Here is a 21,009-nt window from a genome sequence, read left to right as displayed (position 1 = left end):
CGCACAGCTATTGGTTTAAAGGGAGTGGCAAGGATTGCCAAGGTGGATTGGAGGGATGGTTTGGACTAGGTCAATTCTGGATTAGGCTTGGATGTTGGGCTAGAAATGATTTAAAAGATAACCACTTAGTCTTGAATAGAGAATTGCAATTACAGCCTTTAGCCTCTTTTGATCCCTTTTATAATTAAATTAAATAAGCTTAATAATTTTCTATAAAATACAGTAAAATTATAATTATTATATACATTACTAACTATTGTAATTAATTATTTATAAATACTTCATTTTTCATATTATAACATTAATTTTAAATTATTAACATAATAGTCTAATTAACTAGAAATTAAGGAGTAATTCATTAAATTAATTATAAAGCCTATGTGATATATATAAAAGTTATTTTAATAATCTTAAAATAGTAAGTATATTTGTAATTACATAATACTAATACTAAATTATTAATTTCAAAAATACTAATCCTTAGTTAATTTTGTAAAATATGTATTATTGATTGAAAATATTTTCGAAACATTCATTGCAAATTATTAAGTATAAATAAATTAATTTGAAAAGGGAGAGTCAAAATTGGCCGTCAACAGCTACCCTTCTTTGACCGGAGATGATAAAAGAGTTTTTGGGCAAAGAAATTGAACGAAGGCCAATTTTGTCCCAACTTGTATGCATACACTGCAGTAATGGCATGTGGATTAAGGAAGGATATGAGTTGTGGAATTAGGAGTTAAGGAGGATTCCAAGAAGATTTTTGGGGAGTTGGGGCCGAATTCTGGCTTTGAATTGCTTACATACCTCGGGTTTAATGAGGATCAGGCCTCATGTAGATCTAGAATGAAGACTTTGAGGAAATGACACTCGCACGAATTGCCACAGTATCGTAGTGTGACAAATACTGCGAGGCAGAGGATTTGGCGCTCACGATAGCTTTGAATTTGTGGCTTGACTTGAAAGGTTTGAAGAATTATAGTTCCATTGATCGCTTTGAACTTGGGTCCTTGGCCCACTAATGAGTTTGTTGTCCCTCATAGCGTTGTAGTTTGGTCTGCTGCTTAGAAGGGGTTCCACGTTGCGATGTTCATTCCTGCAAAAACAATGAAATACACACATACCCATATATTGCAATGCAGAATATGTTAAGATATGATATAAATGATGCAGGAGTGGTAATGCATGGTTACCGGCGAGCCGTTATTTGGGATCGGGATGATAGGATACTTGAATTTGACTCGATTGTTAGCCGGGTTGTGTACCATTCTGCAGCTGTCGGAGCATTGAGTCTCCTCATGTCGGGAGTAGTTGGCTTGTAATGTAGAATGCATCTCCGCTTTCTGGGAGACTTTTGCATTGAATGTATCTCCGATTGATGGGAAAGATTCACTTACAGAATGTGTCTCCACTTCTTGGGAGAGCTTTGCACTAAAAAAGTAAAGTATCTCTGATTGATGGGAGCAATTGACTTTGTAAAGTGCGTCTTCACTTGTTGGGAGAGTTTTGCATTGAAAATCTAAAGTATCTCCGCTTGATTGGAGCTATTGACTTGAAGAAACACGTAATCATGTCTGTAGGCTACATGAGCAAAATGTCAAAACATTCAAGATAATAATAAAGAAAAAGAAAAGCATGCCCAAGGGATACTCTTGATAGCGAGGCTAAGTTATGGCCATCGATTGGCAGAACATTGGCGACGAGGTCTGCCACTGTCTATTCTGATTCCGATGTGATGGAGCGATGGTGTGGATCGATCTCGTTGGCGGAGCGAACAGTTTGCTATATACAGGGCTTTGATTGGCAAAGCCAACATTTAATTTGTATAGGACACTCCGATCGATAGAGTTGATGATTTTCTATATACATGGCTCTAATTTGTGAAGCCAATGGCTTGTTTTGTACAAGGTGCTCTGATTGGTTGAGTGGACGATTTGCTATATGTAGGGCTCCAATTGATGATGTCAGTAGCTCATTTTGTACAAGGTGCTTCGATTGACTGAGGGGACAATTTGCTATGTACAATATGGCTCGTTCGCATCAGCGGTCTCGCTTCGAAATACCTGCAAAGGATTCAGAGTAGTTTTCATTGTACCAGGAAAAATTAAAAATAGAGAGAGAGGTATGATAGTTCTGAGAGAGCGGCTGATCCGTCATTTGCCCATGTGTATTTCCATCAGTTCTTTATGTCTTATTGGCCCTGCACTCAAAGAAATATTCTTGGGGGGGGGGGGTATTGGTTTGTGTCGACCGTATTCCTGGCTTTGCCCCGGTCCTAATAAGGTTAAGCCATGAAGTTCAGTAGGTGGAGCAAATTATGATATTTTTCAGAAAAGTGTTTTTGAAAATCTTTGTTTTATGGCAAATGTCGTCGTTCCGTATTATAACATGCTTCAAAGGTTCCTTGAATACGAGCGTTATTTCTTGAAAACTCTATCCTATCGGTGTTGGTCCTCCACGATGCTTCTGACGACGTGGTTTTTTGTCATTGCGACTGCGTCCTAATCTGAACTAATGCATTACAAAGGTTTTCTAGGGTTATGACCAAACCCTTTCAGGTATCCAAAACGGCATCAGGTATGAACGTAGTTCATGGATGATGATAAAGGAAATATGATAAATATGACCGAGCCTGACTCAGGCAGCCTACATATCCAAACAGAATTAGGTCAAGACGTAGTTCGATTATAATAGATGCAAAATGATGAGGTTAAGAATGGAATGGCCGAGTCTAACTCATACTACATACATATCCAAATGGAATCAGGCCAGAACATAATTCAATTACAAAAGATGACATAATCCGATGAGGATCGCCTACGTATTCCTTCCCAAGGAAATCAAGTCGTGGCGTAGTTTCGAGTAGCATACAAATTGATATTTGGATCTTCTATTACAAAAGAAAAAGGAGAGAGAAACCGAACCCTACGTGGGTTCCCTACGTATCCCTCTGTGGGAAGTCAGGTTGAAGGTAGTTATGTTACAGCCAAACCCTAACTCTATTGCCTTCATACGTAGTGTCTCTTGATTGCGTCTGAGTTGATAGGCTTCGTGCTGACTCTTACGTCCATTTCTGCCATGATTAGAGATCCACCCGACAATACTCGGTGGACCACGTAAGGACCTTGCCAATTAGGTGCAAACTTTCCTTTGGCTTCTTCCTGGTGGGGGAAGATTTTCTTCAGAACCAATTGCCCCGGTGTAAATTGGCAAGGCTTCACCCTTTTGTTAAATGCACTGGCCATCCTATTTTGATACAGCTGACCATGGCATACCGCATCCATTCTCTTTTCATCAATGAGCATGAGTTATCCTATCTGACCCGTATCTACTCTGCATCGTCTAACTTGGCTTCTTGGATGACCCTTAAGGATGGTATCTCGACCTCTGAGGGTATTACAGCTTCGGTGCCATATACCAACATGTATGGCATTGCCCTAGTGGATGTTCTCATGGTGGTTTGATAACCCAGCAAGGCAATGTATAACTTCTCATGCCACTATCTTTCGCATAATTCTCTTGATATTCTTGTTGGATGCCTCAACTGCTCCATTCATTTGTGGTCTGTAGGCTGTGGAGTTGCAGTGGACAGTTCTGAATTTCTCGCTAATTTCCCTCATGAGATCACTGTTGAGGTTAGGTGCGTTGTCAGTGATGATTGACTCGGGTTTCCCAAATCAGCAAACGATGTTGTTTCGGACAAAATCTGCCACTACCTTCTTTGTGATGGCCTTGTAGGTAGATGCATCAACCCATTTGGTGATATAGTCAATGGCTTCCAAGATGAAGCGGTGCATGTTTGATGTAGTGGGCTCTATTTGTCCAATCATATCCATGCCCTAAGCGGCGAACGACCAAGGCGAACCCATTACATTCAACTCGTTGGGCGAAACCCGGATGAAATCCCCGTGGATCTGGCACTTATGACACTTCTTTATGTAGCGGATACTATTGCTTTCCATGGTTATCCAAAAGTATCCGGCTCTCAAGCTCTTCTTGGCTAATGTGAAACCGTTCATATAGGGTCCGCACGTTCCAGCATGTATCTCTTCTAATAGTCTGGTTGCCTCAACGGCATCTACAAATCTCAACAAACCCAAGTCATGGGTCCTCCTATACAGAACTTCCTCATTAAGGAAAAAATGATTTTCCAACCTGCTGAGCACTCGCTTCTGACTATTAGTAGCACTCTCCGGGTATTCTCTTATTTCAAGGAATCTTTTGATGTCGTGGTACCATGGTTTACCGTGTGGCTCTTCGTCTACATGAAAATAGTACGCATATTGATCCCTGATCTCTACCTCGATAGGGTCGATATAATTCTTATCTGGATGCAGAATCATGGATGATAGGGTTGCAAGAGCGTCAGCAAACTCGTTCTGGATCCTAGGAACGTTCTTGAACTCTATCTTTGTGAACTTCTTGCATAACCCTTTTACACAGTGCAGACATGGAAGGATCTTGACATTCTTGGTAGACCACTCCCTTTGGTCTTGATGTATCAATAGATCATAATCCCCTTTAACCAAAAGTTCTTTGATGTTCATGTCAACTGCCATCCTGATCCCAAGGATGCATGCATCGTACTCGGCCATATTATTGGTGCAAGGGAACCTTATCTTTGCTGATGATGGGTAGTGTTGTCCTGATTTCGAAATTAGGACTGCCCCAATTCCTACTCCTTTGAAATTCGCTGCTCCATCAAAAAACATTCTCCATCCAGGGTATGACTCTGCAATATCGTCTCCGACGAATAATACCTCCTCGTCGGGAAAGTACATAGTGAGCGGTTCATAATCCTTGTCCACTAGATTCTCTAGAAGGTGGTCGGCTAAAGCTTGTCCTTTGATAGCCTTTGGGGTTATGTACACAATGTCAAATTCACTGAGAAGAATCTGCCATTTAGCTAGATTTCCTGTAGGCATCAGCTTCTGAAAGATATATAGTTGAGCGGGTCGAGCCAAGATATCAAATGTGTGGTGTATGCTGACATGTAATGCCTCGGTTTCTAGGCGATCCAAGTCAAAGCACAGCAAGTGCGCTCTATCAAAGTGTATTTGGTCTCACATAGTGTGAAGTTCTTACTTAAGTAGTAGATGGTCTGCTCCTTTCTTCCGGTTTCATCGTATTGTCCCAGCACACATTCAAAGGAATTATCTAAGACACACAGGTACACCAATAGTGGTTTCACGGGCTCGAGGAGAACCAACACTAGTGGATTTGACAAATACTCCTTAATTTGGTTGAAGGCTTTCTGACACTCTTCTATCCATTTTGTGGCAGCATCCTTTTTCAGCAGCTTGAAGATAGGTTCATAAATTACTATAGACCGGGCTATGAAATAGATGATGTAATTTAGCCTACCCAGGAAACTCATCACATCTTTCTTGCTCTTGGGCAGTGGCAACTCTTGAATGGCTTTGATCTTTGAAGGATCCAATTCTATCCCTTTTCTACTTACGATGAAACCTAGCAATTTTTCAGCAAGGACTACGAACGCGCATTTTGCAGGGTTCAACTTCAAGCTATACTTTTGCAAGCGTTCAAAACATTTTCTCAAGTCATCCAAATGTTCTGAACTTTTCCGAGACTTGATGATGACGTCATCCACATATACCTCGATCTCTTTATGAATCATGTCGTGAAAGAGGATCGTCATGGACCTCGTATAACTAGCACCAGCATTTTTGAGACCGAATGGCATGACTCTGTAACAGTAAACTCCCCAAGATGTAGTGAAGGTTGTCTTTTCTGCATCTTCTTCGTGTACCAGGATCTGATGGTACCCGGCGAAACAATCCACGAAAGATTGTAGTTCATGCTTCGCGTAGTTATCAATGAGATTATGAATGTTTGGTAAAGGGAAGTCGTCCTTTGGGCTAGATTTATTGAGATCTTGGTAGTCCACACATATTCTGATCTTCCCATCTTTCTTGGGTAATGAGACGATATTTTCCAACCAAGTGGGATAATTGGTGACCCTTACTACATTCGCCTCTATCTGCTTGGTTACTTCTTTTACCCTCAAACTCAGGTCAGGCTTGAATCTTTTGGGTTTTTGTTTGACTGGTGGTCTAGCGGCATCGGTAGGCAATCGATGCGAGACGATATCAGTACTCAACCCAGGCATTTCATCATATGACCATGCGCACATCGGTGTATTGTCGGAGGAGCTCAACAAGTTCTTCTTTCTGCTCTACTTCTAAATGGATATTGATTTGGGTTTCTTTAACGCCTTCCTGGCTGCCCAGGTTGACCACTTCTGCCTCTTCAAGGTTAGGCTTTTTCTGGCTTTCCAGCTGTTCAATCTCTTGTGGGAGATTATCTAGCATCAAACTCTCACCATATTCCTCGTAATCTGGATCATTTTGCTTGAGGGTTTCGTTACATGTCACAATCGTGGAATACAGGTTTTTATCATTTTGATTACTGAAAAGAAAACCTAAGCATAAATGAAGTGGTAAATAAAGTTTCAATAATTTTAAGAAAGCAATTCTTTTATTTTATTCAAAGAGGAATGGCTAAGAGTTCAAAGAGGAAAATGACCAAAAGGTACAGACACGGTTCAGGCCTCAATTGATCGTGCGCTTTGTTCAAAAAATTTATAATTCTACATTACCAAGACTCCCGGCGAACCAAAGACGGGCTAGCGGTCCAATTCCGCAGGTTTTCTCATGGTTCATCATTCCGAATGGTCGGTGTCTGGATATCAATTACATTAAAGCATTCCTCAATCATGGTCACGAACAACCTTCCCATCCCATCGACAATATCGTCCTCTGGTGTTGAGCTCTGGCCCATACTCGAAACATGCTCTAGCATAAAAGCCTTTTTCCCGGAGCTACCTATACACGTATTCCCAATCGAAGGCTGATACCCTATGCCAGCTCTTCCTTTCTACCTATTTGGCTCAATCGGTTCTGTTATTCCGTCTGATCAGACTCCCAGCCCGGTTCCTGGTATGGCCCCTGCCATGTGTATGCAGGGTCTTCCTAGCAATAAGTTGTATGAAGAGGAAATATCCATCACTTGGAATAGTATGGGAAACTCAACAGGTCCGATCTACAGAGCCAAATAAATTTCTCCAATAACACACTTCTGCGACCCGTCGAAAGCTCTTACTCTTACGTGACTTTACTTGACTTCTCTCAGGTGGATACCCAACTCTCATAGAGTAGAGAGTGGGCAGATGTTAACTCCTGATCCTCCATCAACCGGTACTCGAGACACTACCTTATCTCCATATTTGACAGTGATATGTATAGCTTTGTTGTGACCCAGGCCTTCGATAGGAAGCTCATCTCTTCGGAAAGTGATTATATTTGCTTCGACCATTTTCCCAATGGTTTTCCAGTGCCTCACCGGTGGTGTTGCTTGGCACACTTACTCCAGTTAACACTTTCATCATGGCGTCTTTATGACTGTTTGAACTCATCCGTAAATCCATGATTGATATTTGTACCGTAGTTTTCTTCAATTGTTCCTCCCTAGAGTATTTTTTGGTTGACATCCTCTTCCAGAATTCTGCGGCCTCGTGATATGTTATATTTCTTCTCTAAATTTGTTCCCTTCCCATATTCCCTCGGTTTGCATCCTTGGGAGTGTAGCACCTCCCCAACCTAGTCATGCCGTGAGCCACTGCGAAATCTGTCATCTTGGCTTTCCCCTTCTGCTGATATGTCTACGAGACAATTTTGTATTCCCAATCCTCTTCGTCCCTTGTAGCAGTGGTGGGTTGTTGCTGGTAAGTCTGAACCATCACCGTAGGTTTCAATTGCACTGTGATCATCGGAGTCCTTTGAGGTAGGACCCTTGCAGCCTCATTATTTTCTATCGTGACAATAGTTCCTTTCAAATCGTACTCTTCATCAAAGGTGATCATGTTAACCCCTTGATTCCGGTGATTTGGCAACGGATTGTGGTTCATATGGGTGGATCCGGAGTACACTGAATGGCTCCGCTTTTGATCAATGAATCAATTTCATCTTTCAGTTTGAAACAATCTTCAGTATCATGCCCAAGTACGTTTGAATGATACACACACCTTTTGGTTGCATCAAAATACTTTGAGGGATTCTCAGGAACCCTTCCTTCTACTGGATATATCAAACCCTCTCTCCTCAATCTTTCAAACAGTTGAGCCAGAGGTTCAGCGATCGGGGTGTAGTTTCCGGGACCTCTCTCTTCAAAATTCAGACGAGTTCGGGGTGCATAATTGGGTCGGTTTTGATGAGTGGTGGTTTGGACAGGAGCATATGGTCGTGGTGGGTTTAGATTGTTATGGATTCGAGGAGGGTTATATTAAGGTTGGGGATTGTAATATGGTTGTGTGTTGTAGATTGGAGCATAAGCAGGTGATGGTGAATGGTTATTTAGAGAGCAAGAGGTGCTTCCATGATATGTGTTAGGTTGATAATAAGAGACGATTGCTGATACCTCATACTTTTTCTTCTTTCCGCTACCTATTGACCCTGATTTCATTGCTTTACTAGCTGTTTGGAATGCAGCCATGGATTGTACCTTGCCGGATTTTATACCTTCTTCTAAGAAATCTCCCATTTTGACTAGCTCAGAGAATTTTTGTACCATCATGACCATCATTGTCTCAAAGTAAATCCCTTCTTGGGCCCTGATGAAATACTTAGTCAATTAGCTATCGTCCAATAAAGGTTGTGCCCTGGCGGCCTCTGATCTCCATTGTCGTGCATATTCTTGGAATGACTCGGGCATCTTCTTTTGTAGGTTTACCAGTGCAAACCTATCAAGAGTGATCTCTGTGTTGAATTGGAAGCGATTCATGAAATCTTCCGCCATATCCTGCCATGTCCTCCGGTTTCTTGGATCTTGTCGAGTATACCAAGCAAGCGCTTCCCCTGTCAGGCTTCTTATGAATAACTTCATCCTCAACTTCTCGTTTCTTCCCACTCCAACTAACTTGTCACAATAGGCTCTTAAATGCACATGGGGATCACATGTCCCGTCAAAGATGTCGAACTTTGGAGTCTTGTATCCTGCCGGTATATCCACACAGGATGGATACATAGATCCTCATATTCTAGACTTTCGCTCCCCCAAGCGACTTGGAGGTTCTTCATTTGTTTTCTCAAGGCTTGTAGCTGCTCAGACACTAACTCCTCCTCCTTACACCTAGCTTCCCTTTCCATTTCGGCGTACTGGTCAATTTCATAAGGCACCCTGACTGTGACAGGCGCTGTAAAGGTGCGCTCAGAAAATGGCATATATGGAAGGAACATATCTTTCATGTGCAGCGGTATGTGCAGCAGGTATGTGCTTGTTTTGGTTAGTGGTAAAGGTGACTCCGTCACGAGGAGGGGTGTGAACTGTGTTGGTGGTAACGGGTGGGTTTTGTGGTGTTTGAACATAATGTGGTACGCATGGAGTGTGGATAGGAGGATTTGGTGGGTTCGCAGGGGTTACTGAAGGTATGGCCCGAGTGGTAGGGATCAAAGTCGGGGTGTTGTTAGCATGGTGGTTGGTAGATGGAAAGTGGTCGGGGATTGAATCCAGAGAAGGAAAACGAGGTGGTTGTGGGAGCATTGTCACGGCCAGATGTGCCAATTCCAGGATATGTTGTACTTCCTCCCTTAAAGATTCCATCTCCTGGGCCATCCTGGCCACATGTTCATCATTTCTTGTATCGTCCTTCTCTCCCGATTGCCTTGGGCTATCGGCTATTACCAGAGCATGTTCGGTCGAGTTATCTGTAGCAGACATCTTCCCTTTTGAACTTAGGTTGTACGGTGGTTCTCCCAGTTTTCGGTCGACACAAACCAACTTTTCTTTTGGGGAATAATAACGAAGTAAAAAATGAAAGAAAAAAGTAAAAGAATAAAAGTCAGTTTCGTCATTTATACAAGCAACAGGTTACACAGAGCAGTTAGTTAACGTATTCAAGAAAGCAAGTTTTCCTAGAATTCATGGGACCTCTCTTTGCCGGAGGTAGGCCTAAGCCGCGAATATTTGACAAATAATCAAATTTGACACATTCAGATTTGAAGCAAATTTTTTTTCATTGATAATGTTTGGATTGAGATAAGCGGGAGCAGAGGTTACATCATTGTTTCCAACATTCATAGGATTGCATGGGCTCAAACAACTTTCCCTTAGGGAAATAAGAAAACTGGGATAAAGATACAAAGTGGGAAAGAAGGGGAAATCAACCAACTTCTAGTAAGAATCCCCGGAGTCATTCCCTATCTCCTCATCTTCTTTCGGTTCTTCCTCTGGATCCATTTCAAATTCCTCTCTATCGTCATTGAACTCGGATTCTTCCTCTGGGTCTTTCTCCATCTCTATCTCTGATTCTATTTGGATACACTCCACTACCTGGTCATCATCTTCAGCGGGTGGCAGCATGTGATCAATGGACCCCGTGACCACTTGACAGTGCATAGAGGTAGTCACAAGATAATGTGGTAGGATCTCATGATAGATTTGCAAAGCTGCCACTGCGTCCTCCAACCAGGCTATACCTTCCCTGCTTAATTGGGCTAGCTCGTCTTCTTCATTGATCCATATATAATATTCCGGAGTGCACCACGAGTTTTGACCCATTTGCATTGTGACCAGATCATTCCATTCTTCTTGGGGCCTTCTTATTCTTGGTATTAAGATCTGTCTGGTGTACTCGTCCTCATACAGTGTTGTCCTCTACTAGAGAGGCACATCTTGGATCAAACCGAACTGTCTAAGAATGCGTAAAGGTGTATGGCTAGATGCCCTCAAGTCCTATCACCTCAATGAAGTATTTCTGAGGAGTCCTTAGGATTGCCCTTCCGCCTAGCCACGACTGCTTCCAATTGAACCATTCTCCTCTTAGGTTAGTTAACATCTTTCTCTACTCTTCTTGTCCGTGTGGGGAGGTCCAATGTCTCATCATCTCGTTGTGGCTTTGGATCATGTTGCTGATTCCCACAAAGTAGTCAACTGTGGCCTCTCGCTGAAAGAAATGCTTTGTGGCCCAAATATGAAGTAGCAGGTTACATCCTTTAAATAAATCATACCCTCGTGCACATTCGGACAAAGCCCTTAGAATCTAAGCTAATACCATATGTACCAGAGTGGCTTCGAGGTTGCCCCGAAATATTGCCAGAACCAGTGTAATAAGTTTATATTGATCCAACCTCTTCTTTGGGGGAAAACCAACAATCCCAGAAGTGCCAAAGAGAAAGTTATGGGCCTGAGACTCTCCCACATATATTGATCACACTGAAATTCTCCCAAGTACCATCCATAGCTTTCACAGTGTTCGAACCTGTCGAACAGTTGATCCAGGCTTACCCATCCATCCTCGATGTTTCTCAAACCTCGATTGTTTGCCAGACCTAGAGCATCAAGAAACCTGTAACCGAGCATGGTAACTGGTAGTATCGGTTTCCTCCCTGTAAATTGAAACTCCGTGAAACTGGTAACTTTTTCTAGTGTCGGCACTAACTCACAATCAGCAAACTTGAACACCACCTTGGCCGGGTGCCAGAACTCTATCAGTAGGCGAGTAAGCACCTTGTCAGCTCGGATGTTTAGCAGAGCGGTCAGTGCTCCCAAGTGTATCCAAATTTCATCTCCATGTTCTCGGTGGATATTCTTCTCTCACTGCTTCAGCTTGTGTGGTGCTCCCATCACCATATTGATCTCAGGGATGTTTTGGTTGATTTCTATTTATGAAGTGGGTAAATGAAGAGTTTGATGAGTGTTTTCTTCGGATCTTTAAGTATCTCGTCATGGTTTGTCCGTCCTTCCACAGAAGTCATGTCATTGGGTGCATGACCCATTGACATTAAGGTGGCTTTCCTAACTATGTGTCGATGCCAAGGACCGACTCACCTATGGCTTATACAATATGACCTATGTTTGCTAGAGTAAAGTGTTTCCTACTTTTGAATTGGACTGAAGACTGCAAGAAGTTATGTCAGTTGACCTGACAAAGCCATTCTCTAAAACTAAAGAATTTTTGAAAGGAAAGTTCGAAGAGGTGTAAAAGACCACCCTCGTGTGTGATTGTGTATGGCCAAGACTCGATAGGAAGAAGTGTGATAAAAGTATATATATAAAGCGGTACCAGATAGGGGCGTAACAATAACAGACATGATAAATAGGTAGGCATAATAAGCAAGTAAGGCAGGTAAGCATGTAATTGCAAATTAGATACAGTTAGAGCAATGTACAAACAAATCTACATTCCAAGTCTAGTCAGAGTCTGCTAAGGTCAGAACCTAAATGTGAATCCCCAGCAGTGTCGCCATGTTGTTGCACCCTATTTTCCACGAGTCAAAACAAGATTCCACTTGTGGTTTCTCTGTTGTTGATGAAAGAGAGTCGCCACCTAATATTTAAAGGTATACCAGGGTACCTATTAAATTACTAAAGTTATATTCTTTATTAGTCTGCTAACCGGTGAGATTTTGGATAAGGGTTCTTGTTCTTCTAAGGGGAAGGTGTTAGGCACCCCTTAAAATCTATCTGAGGTAGCTCCATAGGACTTAAACTAGGTTTAAAGGGTTAGTTGTTTATATTTTGCTTAATTAGTATTTGAGAGGCAAGGCTTACTGTTTATCTAAGTGAGAGTATGGTGTTAATAAAGAGGGATCCGAGATTTTAAAAAAAGGTACGAGTTTAGAAAGAGTCTTGAAAACTAATGTTTAGTGTAATTAAAAGAGCTTTTAAAAAATGAGTGGTTTGTATGAAGTATGTGGAAAACCTTTTTTTTTAGATGTTCTTGTAATTCTAAGATGTTGTAAGAAAATGAGTCTAAGATATACCTTGACTTCTGAAATTACTTACATCTTAGACTTGAGGGGATATTTGAAAGTCTTTGCTAGGCGGCAGTACTTAAGTTTTGAAGGAGCCAATTTCTTTAAAGAGGCTAGTCTTGCGATCCATTTCTGGTTTTGACAAAAGGAACTGTCGCCTTGGCTAAGTTATTTTCATCTTCAAAATCTTCATGAAAAGGTTAGTAAAACATATCGGATTAACAGCGTGAGCAGCACATGATTGATGAATTAAAAAATTACTTCATAGTATTTCCTTCAACCTTATGTTCTTTAAGGCTTGCTTAAGTTATTTATGTAATTCAAAAGGTAAAGCAAAACACTAAATCAAATATGACGAGAGCAATATTATATACATGCAAGAGAATAAAAATAATGAGATGTAATGAAGAAGTAAAGGGTAAGGAGTGACTCTGGTTTGGGCCTGAAAGAGGTAGGTCCAATAATCCGCGGGAATGGACAAAAACAAGCTCCATATTTCAGATGCATGACGCGGAGTTTGGGCCTGAGTTCCTTGAGAACTCAGCAGGCCCAATGGTTGTGCATGTTCAAAAGAAAGAGAGAAAGTAATTAGAAACAATATTCTATGCATACAATCATACATGAAATATATGAGTAAATGACTTGAATTAAAATATAGCAACTAACAGTACTTAAATATTATGAAAGGTTATACTAGTATGGGGTCACATATGGGTAAGTAATTTACATTGAAAATATTTCATTGTCATTAAACACTAAACTCAAAAGGAGTTTTGGATATCATAGGATTAAATGCTAAGGGTAGAGCTCCACTCAAGGTTAAAGCCCCCTATGAATCCCCTAACACTTCAAAGTTCCCAAGGGTCTCAGGGGCCTAGGGCAATGCTTGTGCCAGGGAGAGCAGCCCAACCAAGAGTTAAACTCTACTCCCAAATACCCCTAACCATTAATGACTCACTATTCCCCACATGTTTAAGTGCCAATGAGGCACCTTCAATGTAAACCAAATCACCATAGCAATACCATACCACAGAAGTATATACCTTTCCTAATAGGGCCAAACAGAATATCATAAAGGCACAAGGCAGTTTTATATACATTTTTTATAACCATATTTCCAAAACCAAGTAGATGTTTAACACATTGAACAGGTCCAAAAGGCTAAGTTTCAGACACATATAGAGGCAGATATATTATCGTGCTACCACTAAAGAACCAAACACCTGAGATCAGGTATCTTAAGGATAGAGAAAGAGCACACGGTTCAAATGTTCAACAATTTATGAATAAAGATGTGCTTCCCTTGACAACCCTTAATTAGACTAAGCACTGGTTGGTTTAACTCAAGTCTTGTCTTTAGCACACACAAGTTATCAATACTGCCGGAAGTTTTTAAACGTACCAACAAGGATTTAGGCAAACAGACATACAGCCTGTTTGGCCAAGCTTCTTTTTGGGCTAAAAGTGCTTTTTTTGGCCAAAAGTACTTTTGGCCAAAAATTGAGGTGTTTGGCCAAGCTTTTGGAAGGAAAAAAGTGCTTTTGAGGAGAAGCAGAAGCAGTTTTTGAGAAGCAGAAAAAAGTAGCTTCTCTCCAAAGGAACTTTGCTGAGAAGCACTTTTGAGAAAAATACACTTAGAAGCAGTTTTCAAAAGCTTGGCCAAATACTAATTACTGCTCAAAAGTGCTTTTCAAATTAATTAGCCAAACACAAACTGCTTCTCTCCAAAAGCACTTTTTTAAAAAGTACTTTTGAGAAAAGCACTTCTCAAAATAAGCTGAATTTTGAAGCTTGGCCAAACAGGCTAATAGTCAGAACCTCTACAGATGCTATTAGAGATACCAAAATACAATCAAAGTTTCAACAATTCTACCGGTTTACAAATTTAAATGGAACTCCTAAGAGTGCTTAACAGCATATCATGCCACCAGTCTTACTTATCTTTTAAAATTAATGACATGATCACCTCTCTCTGAGAACATTAACCTCACACTAATCTCACTAAGAATAAGCGGGTTATTATATCCAAGCAGTAGTAACAAGATTTTTCTTAGAGTTCACAGACTAGGTGTAAATCATTTTAAAAGAGGGGAGAGCTTAATGCAGTTTCATGACACTGCAAACATGTATGAAATCATTGAAAACCCAGAATGAGTGCACGATCACAAAAAAAATATACAATGGCACTTAGCAGAGATTATAAACTAGGTCTTGACTTATATCAAATGATGAGTTGTTAGGTTCATTTAGGAATCTCTTAAAGAGTATTAACAGAGTTGTTTGTGCTGATTGACAGGCCAATATTACCCTAAGCATGTGACATGATTACTTTCTTTTCAAATAGCTCTAAGTCTCACATTCATACTGTCTTTATTTGAAGGTCAAAGCACATTGCAATATTCAGGCAAAGCAGATAATCTCAGAAGGTTTTAATGATACTGGATGCACAAGCATGAGCATGAAGGACAAACAGAGATGGATGCAAAACCTTCATTCAAGTAAATACATAAGAAATTTGAGCCATGGTTATGACTTTACAAACAAGGCTAAGTTTCAAATCTTATGAAGTCAAGTCAATAATATCATTAAAGAAGTTCAAGATAGGGGAGACTTTATACTAAGTAGGTTTAACTTAGTTGTACGTATTAAGGGGTGATAGTCTAAACATGATGGAGTTCTATTCAACTTACTGTCAAAATAATTAATACTCAGCCACAGCAGATATGATTATAGCCTAATTCATAAAAGATGACTTGGTCAAGACAGAATACATACAAGAATAGTTATTGAATTTCATTAGAGTTGGCCTAGTTACCTTAATGAGACAGTTTCACATAATAAGGCTCATAGATATGATTAACAGTTAAATAAAGATACAAAACTTTTACAGTAATGACTCAGAGGCTGCATCAGAATTAACAAACATTCATATGAAGAAAGAAAGCAACTTAAACACTTAGACTGACATACTCCAACTAAGTGATGAAGGATTAAACCTTAAGCATTCATGTATATTCTAGTTAAAGTCATCAAATAAAAACCCCAAATACAGAACAACTGACAACACTAAACAGAATAAGTGTGATAGATATGAAGACCACAGCAGAACATTAAAGAAATCTGAAGTCTAGATAAATCTGAAGTCATTAAGGCACAAATCAAGGAGCTAAATTGTATAGGCTATTTGATTCAGAATAATAGTCATCAATGTCACATAATGTAACGACCCGGCCGGTCGTTTTGAGTGTATTATCTCTGATCCCCTATTTACTGCTTTCCCCGTATCTGTTTCTGCTTATGTGACTTGTCAAGAGGTCTTGTTTTTGGTTTCGGAGTGTTTTGGGACACTTAGACCCTAAAATGAAAGTTTAAGTCTTAGGATTTTGTTCGTAGTTGGAATTGTGTGAAGACCAATCCGGAATGGAGTTCCGTCAGTTCCGTTGGGTAATTTTTTACTTAGAAGCGTGCATGAACTGTGAATTTGAGGTCTGTAGCTAATTTAGGCTTGAAATGGCGAAAGTCAAATTTTTGGAAAGTTTGACCGGGGGTTGACTTTTTGATATCAGGGTCAGATTCCGATTCTGAAAGTTGGAGTAGGTCTATAATGTTGAAGGTGACTTGTGTGCAAAATTTTAGGTCAATCGGACGTGGTTTGGTATGGTTCAGCATCGTTTGTAGAATTTGGAGTTTCAAGTTCATTAAGTTTGGATTGGAGGGTGATTCGTATTTTTGTTGTTGTTTGACGAGTTTTGAGGGATCGACTATGTTTGTATGGTATTTTAGGACTTGTTGGTATATTTGGTTGAGGTCTCGAGGGCCTGTGTTTTGGATGCTTAACGGTTTGAAATTGGACTTAGGCAAATTGCTGAATCTTTGAAGCTTCTGGTATAATCGCACCTGCGGTGGGTGACTGCAGGTGTGGGCACGCATATGTGTTAGGCCAAGCACAGAAGCGGGAATTGAGGAGATGTCCAGAGGTCGCAGGTGCGAGAGAATTTCTGCATCTGCGAGCCCGCAGATGCGCTTGAAGCTCCGCAGATGCGGAGAGTGAGCTGGAGGGAAAGATTGCAGAAGCGGACCCTTGTCCGCAGGTGCGCACACGCAGGTGCGACCTCTTGCTCGCAGATACGGACCCAGTCCCTTAAGTCATTTCCGCCCCTGCAAGGGAAATTCCGTAGGTGCAGTGTCGCAGGTGCGACAGTATGTCCGCATATACGGAAGAACTGGGCAGAAAATGGGATTTCAAGGGTTTGATTCTCATTTCGATTTTGGGACTTTGAGAGCTCGGTGTGAGGCGATTTTTCGAGGTTTCTTTGAGAACATTGTTGGGGTAAGTGATTCTAACTCGAATTGGACTATATTTCATGAATCTATTACTATTTTCATCATCTAATTAGGGATTTGAGTTGTAAACTTGGGGAAAAATGGTAGAAACTTCATAAGCTAAAATTTCGAGTTTTGGAAGGTGATTTGAGGTTGGATTCGAGTAATTCTTGTATGGTTGGACTCGTGAGTGGATGGGTGTTCGTATTTTGTGACTTTTGTCGGATTTCGAGATGTGGGCCCGGGGGTGGTTTGAGTCTATTTCGAATTTTGGCTTATAATTTCGTGTTTTTCTTGTGGAATTGATTCTTTTAGCCTATATTAATTATATCGTACTGCTTGTGGCTAGATTCGAGGCGTGTGGAGATTGATTCAAGGGGCAAAGGCATTGCGGAGTAGGATTTTTGCGCGGTTTGAGGTAAGTAACAGTTTTAAATCTGGTCCTAAGAGTATGAAACCCCGGATTATTGGATTATGTGAGTATTTTGGAGGTGACGCACATGCTAGGTGACGAGCGTGTGGGCGTGCACCATAGGAATTGGGACTTGGTCCATTCCGTGATACTGTAAAGTTGAATAACCTTTTTGCTTGTTATATGATCTCCCTGTGTTATAGAAATTTGACTGCAAATCATGTTAGAAATCATGCTTAGGCTATGTGATGGTACTATTGGGACCTGCAGAGGTCGCGTACTTGTTGAATTACTTGCTAATTAGTGTCTTGTACTCACTCATGGTTTTACTTGCGTATCATATCTCAGCCTCTTCTTGATTCTTGTTGATACACTATGTTATCTTTGTTTGGGCCGATCTTTGTGATTTCCGAGAGCCCGAGAGACTAGAGAGGTTGATGACTGAGTGAGGTCAAGGGCCTGTCTGTCAGGTATTGTTACTATGGCACGTGAGTTATCCATGCAGCACGTGAGTTGTCCGTGCGGATCCACATATTGTTACTCAGTGGCACCCCGATGTCGGGCTATTTTTCTGCACTTATGCTTTGGGTTTTACCCCTTTTTATGAAATACTCCGTTATTTTAAATATATTAATTCATTTTTGTTAAATGTTGAAAGTGTTTTGGAGATGTCGGCTTGCCTAGTATCACGATAGGTGCCATCACGACGGGTTAGATTTTGGGTCATGACAAATTGGTATTAGAGCCTAGGTTACATAGGTCTCACGAGTCATGAGCAGGTTTAGTAGAGTCTTGCGGATCGGTACGAAGACGTCTGTACTTATCTTCGAGAGTCTGCCAAACCCTTAGGAAAATTTACATTCTTGAATTCTTGTCGTGCGAATCTTTTGATTCTGGTAACTAAATTTCTATTGTTCTAATTCTCTCACAGATGGTGAGGACGCGTACTACGGGGCAAGATGGACAGCCACCGGTACCACCAGTTAGGGCCGTGAGAGGCCGAGGTCGCGGTAGAGGACGTAGTAAGGGCAGAGGTGCAGCTCGCACTGCAGCTAGGGCAGCACCTGCAGATCCGCCAGTTGCCCTAGTTCAGAAGCAGGCTCCGGTTGTGGATGAGCCTGTGGGACCAGCTCAGGCACTACCCGTGCCCATTGTGATTCCAGGCCTTCAGGAGGCCTTAGCTCATATTCTGACCGTGTGTACTAGTCTTGCTCAGGCGGTCTCTGTTCCGGCCACAGCAGCCACTTCTTAGGTTGAGGGAGATGCCTAGACGCTCGCCGCCCGTACACCAGAGCAGGTGGTACAGGGACTCCAGATACTGGGGGCACCACCAGCCCAGCCGGTTGCAGCTGCTCAGGACTATGTAGTTCCTGTCATGCCTGATGATAAGCAACGTAGATTGGAGAGGTTTGGGAGACTCCAGCCTCCATCTTTCAGTGGAATCGAGGGAGAGGATGCACAGGGCTTCTTGGACAGGTGTCAGAGGATACTCCGTACAGTAGGTATTCTAGAGACCAGTGGGGTCTCGTTTACTACTTTTCAGTTCTCTGGGGCTGTCTTCAGTTGGTGGGAGGCTTACGAGAGGCGTAGGCCGGGTGGCGCAGCACCCCTTACCTGGCAACAGTTCTCCAGTCTATTCCTCGAGAAGTTCATGCCTCAATCCCGCAGAGAGGAGCTGCGCAGGCAGTTCGAGCAGCTTCATCAGGGTGATATGTCCGTGATGCAGTATGATATAAGATTTTCAGAGTTGGCCCGTCATGTTATCTGGTTGGTTCCCACGGATAGGGAGAGGATCAGGAGGTTCATAGATGGCCTCACTTTTCAGATGCGATTGCTTATAATTAGAGAGAGAATGTCTGGTGCTACTTTCGACGAGGTTGTCGACATTGCTCGTCAGATTGAGATGGTTCGCAGCCAGGAGCGGGTTGAGAGGGAGGCCACGAGGCCTCGTGGCCAGGGTGGATTCAGCGGTGTTCCTTCTGGGGGCAGTTCCACTATGGTAGGGGTCATCCTTTCAGACATGCTCAGATGGCTTGCCCAATTCACCGTGGTGCATCATTTGGCCATGGTTCATATAGATATCAGTAGGGCCAGTCTTTATTTAGTGCACTACCAGCGCAGAGTTCTCACCCTACCTCGTCAGCTCAGGTATCTATGGGTAGTTCTTCGGGGCATCAGGAGCAGCAGTTCCGTCAGAGGAGGGGCTATTTCGAGTACAGAGATTTTGGTCATATTAAGAGAGATTTCCTAGGTTGTTGGGTGGGACTCCACAGCAGAGCTCTCGGCCGATGGCACCAACAGCTTCACCACCCGCCCAGCCAGCTAGGGGTGAGGTTCAGTCAGCTAGGGGTCGCCCTAGAGGGGGAGGCCGATCAGGGGCGGCTAGGCCCATTTCTATGCTCTTCCTGCTAGACCAGATGACATTGCTTCGGATGCTGTGATTACAGGTATTGTCTCAGTTTTCCATAGAGATGCCTCTGTATTATTTGACCCCGGTTCCACTTATTCATATGTGTCCTCGTATTTCGCTCATTATTTGGATATGCCCCGTGAGTCTCTAGTTTCATCTATTCATGTATCCACTCCAGTGGGCGATACTATCATTGTGGACCGTGTATATTGGTCATGTGTGGTGACTATTGGGAGTCTGGAGACTAGAGTGGATCTCTTGTTGCTTAGTATTATCGATTTTGATGTGATTTTGGGTATGGATTGGTTGTCTACATGTCATGATGTTCTAAATTATCACGCTAAGACCGTGACGTTGGCGATGCCGGGATTGCCGAGGGTTGAGTGGAGCGGCTCCATAGACTATGTTCCCAATAGAGTTATTTCATACTTGAAGGCTCAGCGGATGGTTGAGAAGGGTTGTCTATCTTATCTAGCCTTTGTGAGGGATGTTAGTACAGAGCCCCCCGCTATTGAGTTTGTTCCGGTGGTGCGAAATTTTTCGGATGTATTTCCTGTAGACCTGCCGGGCATGCCGCCTGACGGGGATATTAACTTCGATATTGATATGGTGTCGGGCCCTCAGCCCATTTCTATTCCACCATACTGTATGGCACCGGCTGAGTTGAAGGAGTTGAAGGAGCAGCTTCAGGAACTCCTTGATAAGGGGTTTATTCGGCCTAGCGTGTCACCTTGGGGTGCAGAGTTCTATTTGTGAAGAAGAAGGATGGTACTATGAGAATGTGCATTGATTACAGACAGTTGAACAAGGTCACAATCAAGAACAAGTATCCTTTTCCGCGTATTGATGATTTGTTTGACCAGCTTCAGGGAGCGATGGTGTTCTCCAAGATTGATTTGAGGTCAGGGTATCACCAGCTGAAGATTCGGGACTCAGATATTCTTAAAACAGCTTTCAGGACCCGATATGGCCATTATGAGTTCCTCGTGATGTCTTTTGGGCTGACCAACGCCCCAGCAGCGTTCATGCATCTGATGAGCAGTGTGTTTCAGCCTTATCTTGACTCGTTCGTTGTTGTATTCATTGATGACATC

General features: G+C 42.1%; 1 protein-coding gene across 1 annotated transcript; it reads right to left on the bottom strand.

Annotated features, from left to right (window-relative positions):
* Window positions 1–3,839: 3,839 nt before the first annotated feature.
* LOC142167196 (uncharacterized) lies at window positions 3,840–4,595 on the bottom strand. The gene has a single exon (XM_075227356.1). It carries the CDS (start codon window positions 4,593–4,595, stop codon window positions 3,840–3,842), a length of 756 nt encoding a protein of 251 aa, XP_075083457.1.
* Window positions 4,596–21,009: the final 16,414 nt, after the last annotated feature.

Source organism: Nicotiana tabacum, chromosome 12 (genome assembly GCF_000715075.1).
Source record: "Nicotiana tabacum cultivar K326 chromosome 12, ASM71507v2, whole genome shotgun sequence".
In the NCBI taxonomy this organism is placed as follows: Eukaryota; Viridiplantae; Streptophyta; class Magnoliopsida; order Solanales; family Solanaceae; genus Nicotiana; species Nicotiana tabacum.
The sequence above is the reverse complement of the archived record's forward strand: the minus strand, read 5'-3'. Positions and strand labels throughout refer to the sequence as shown.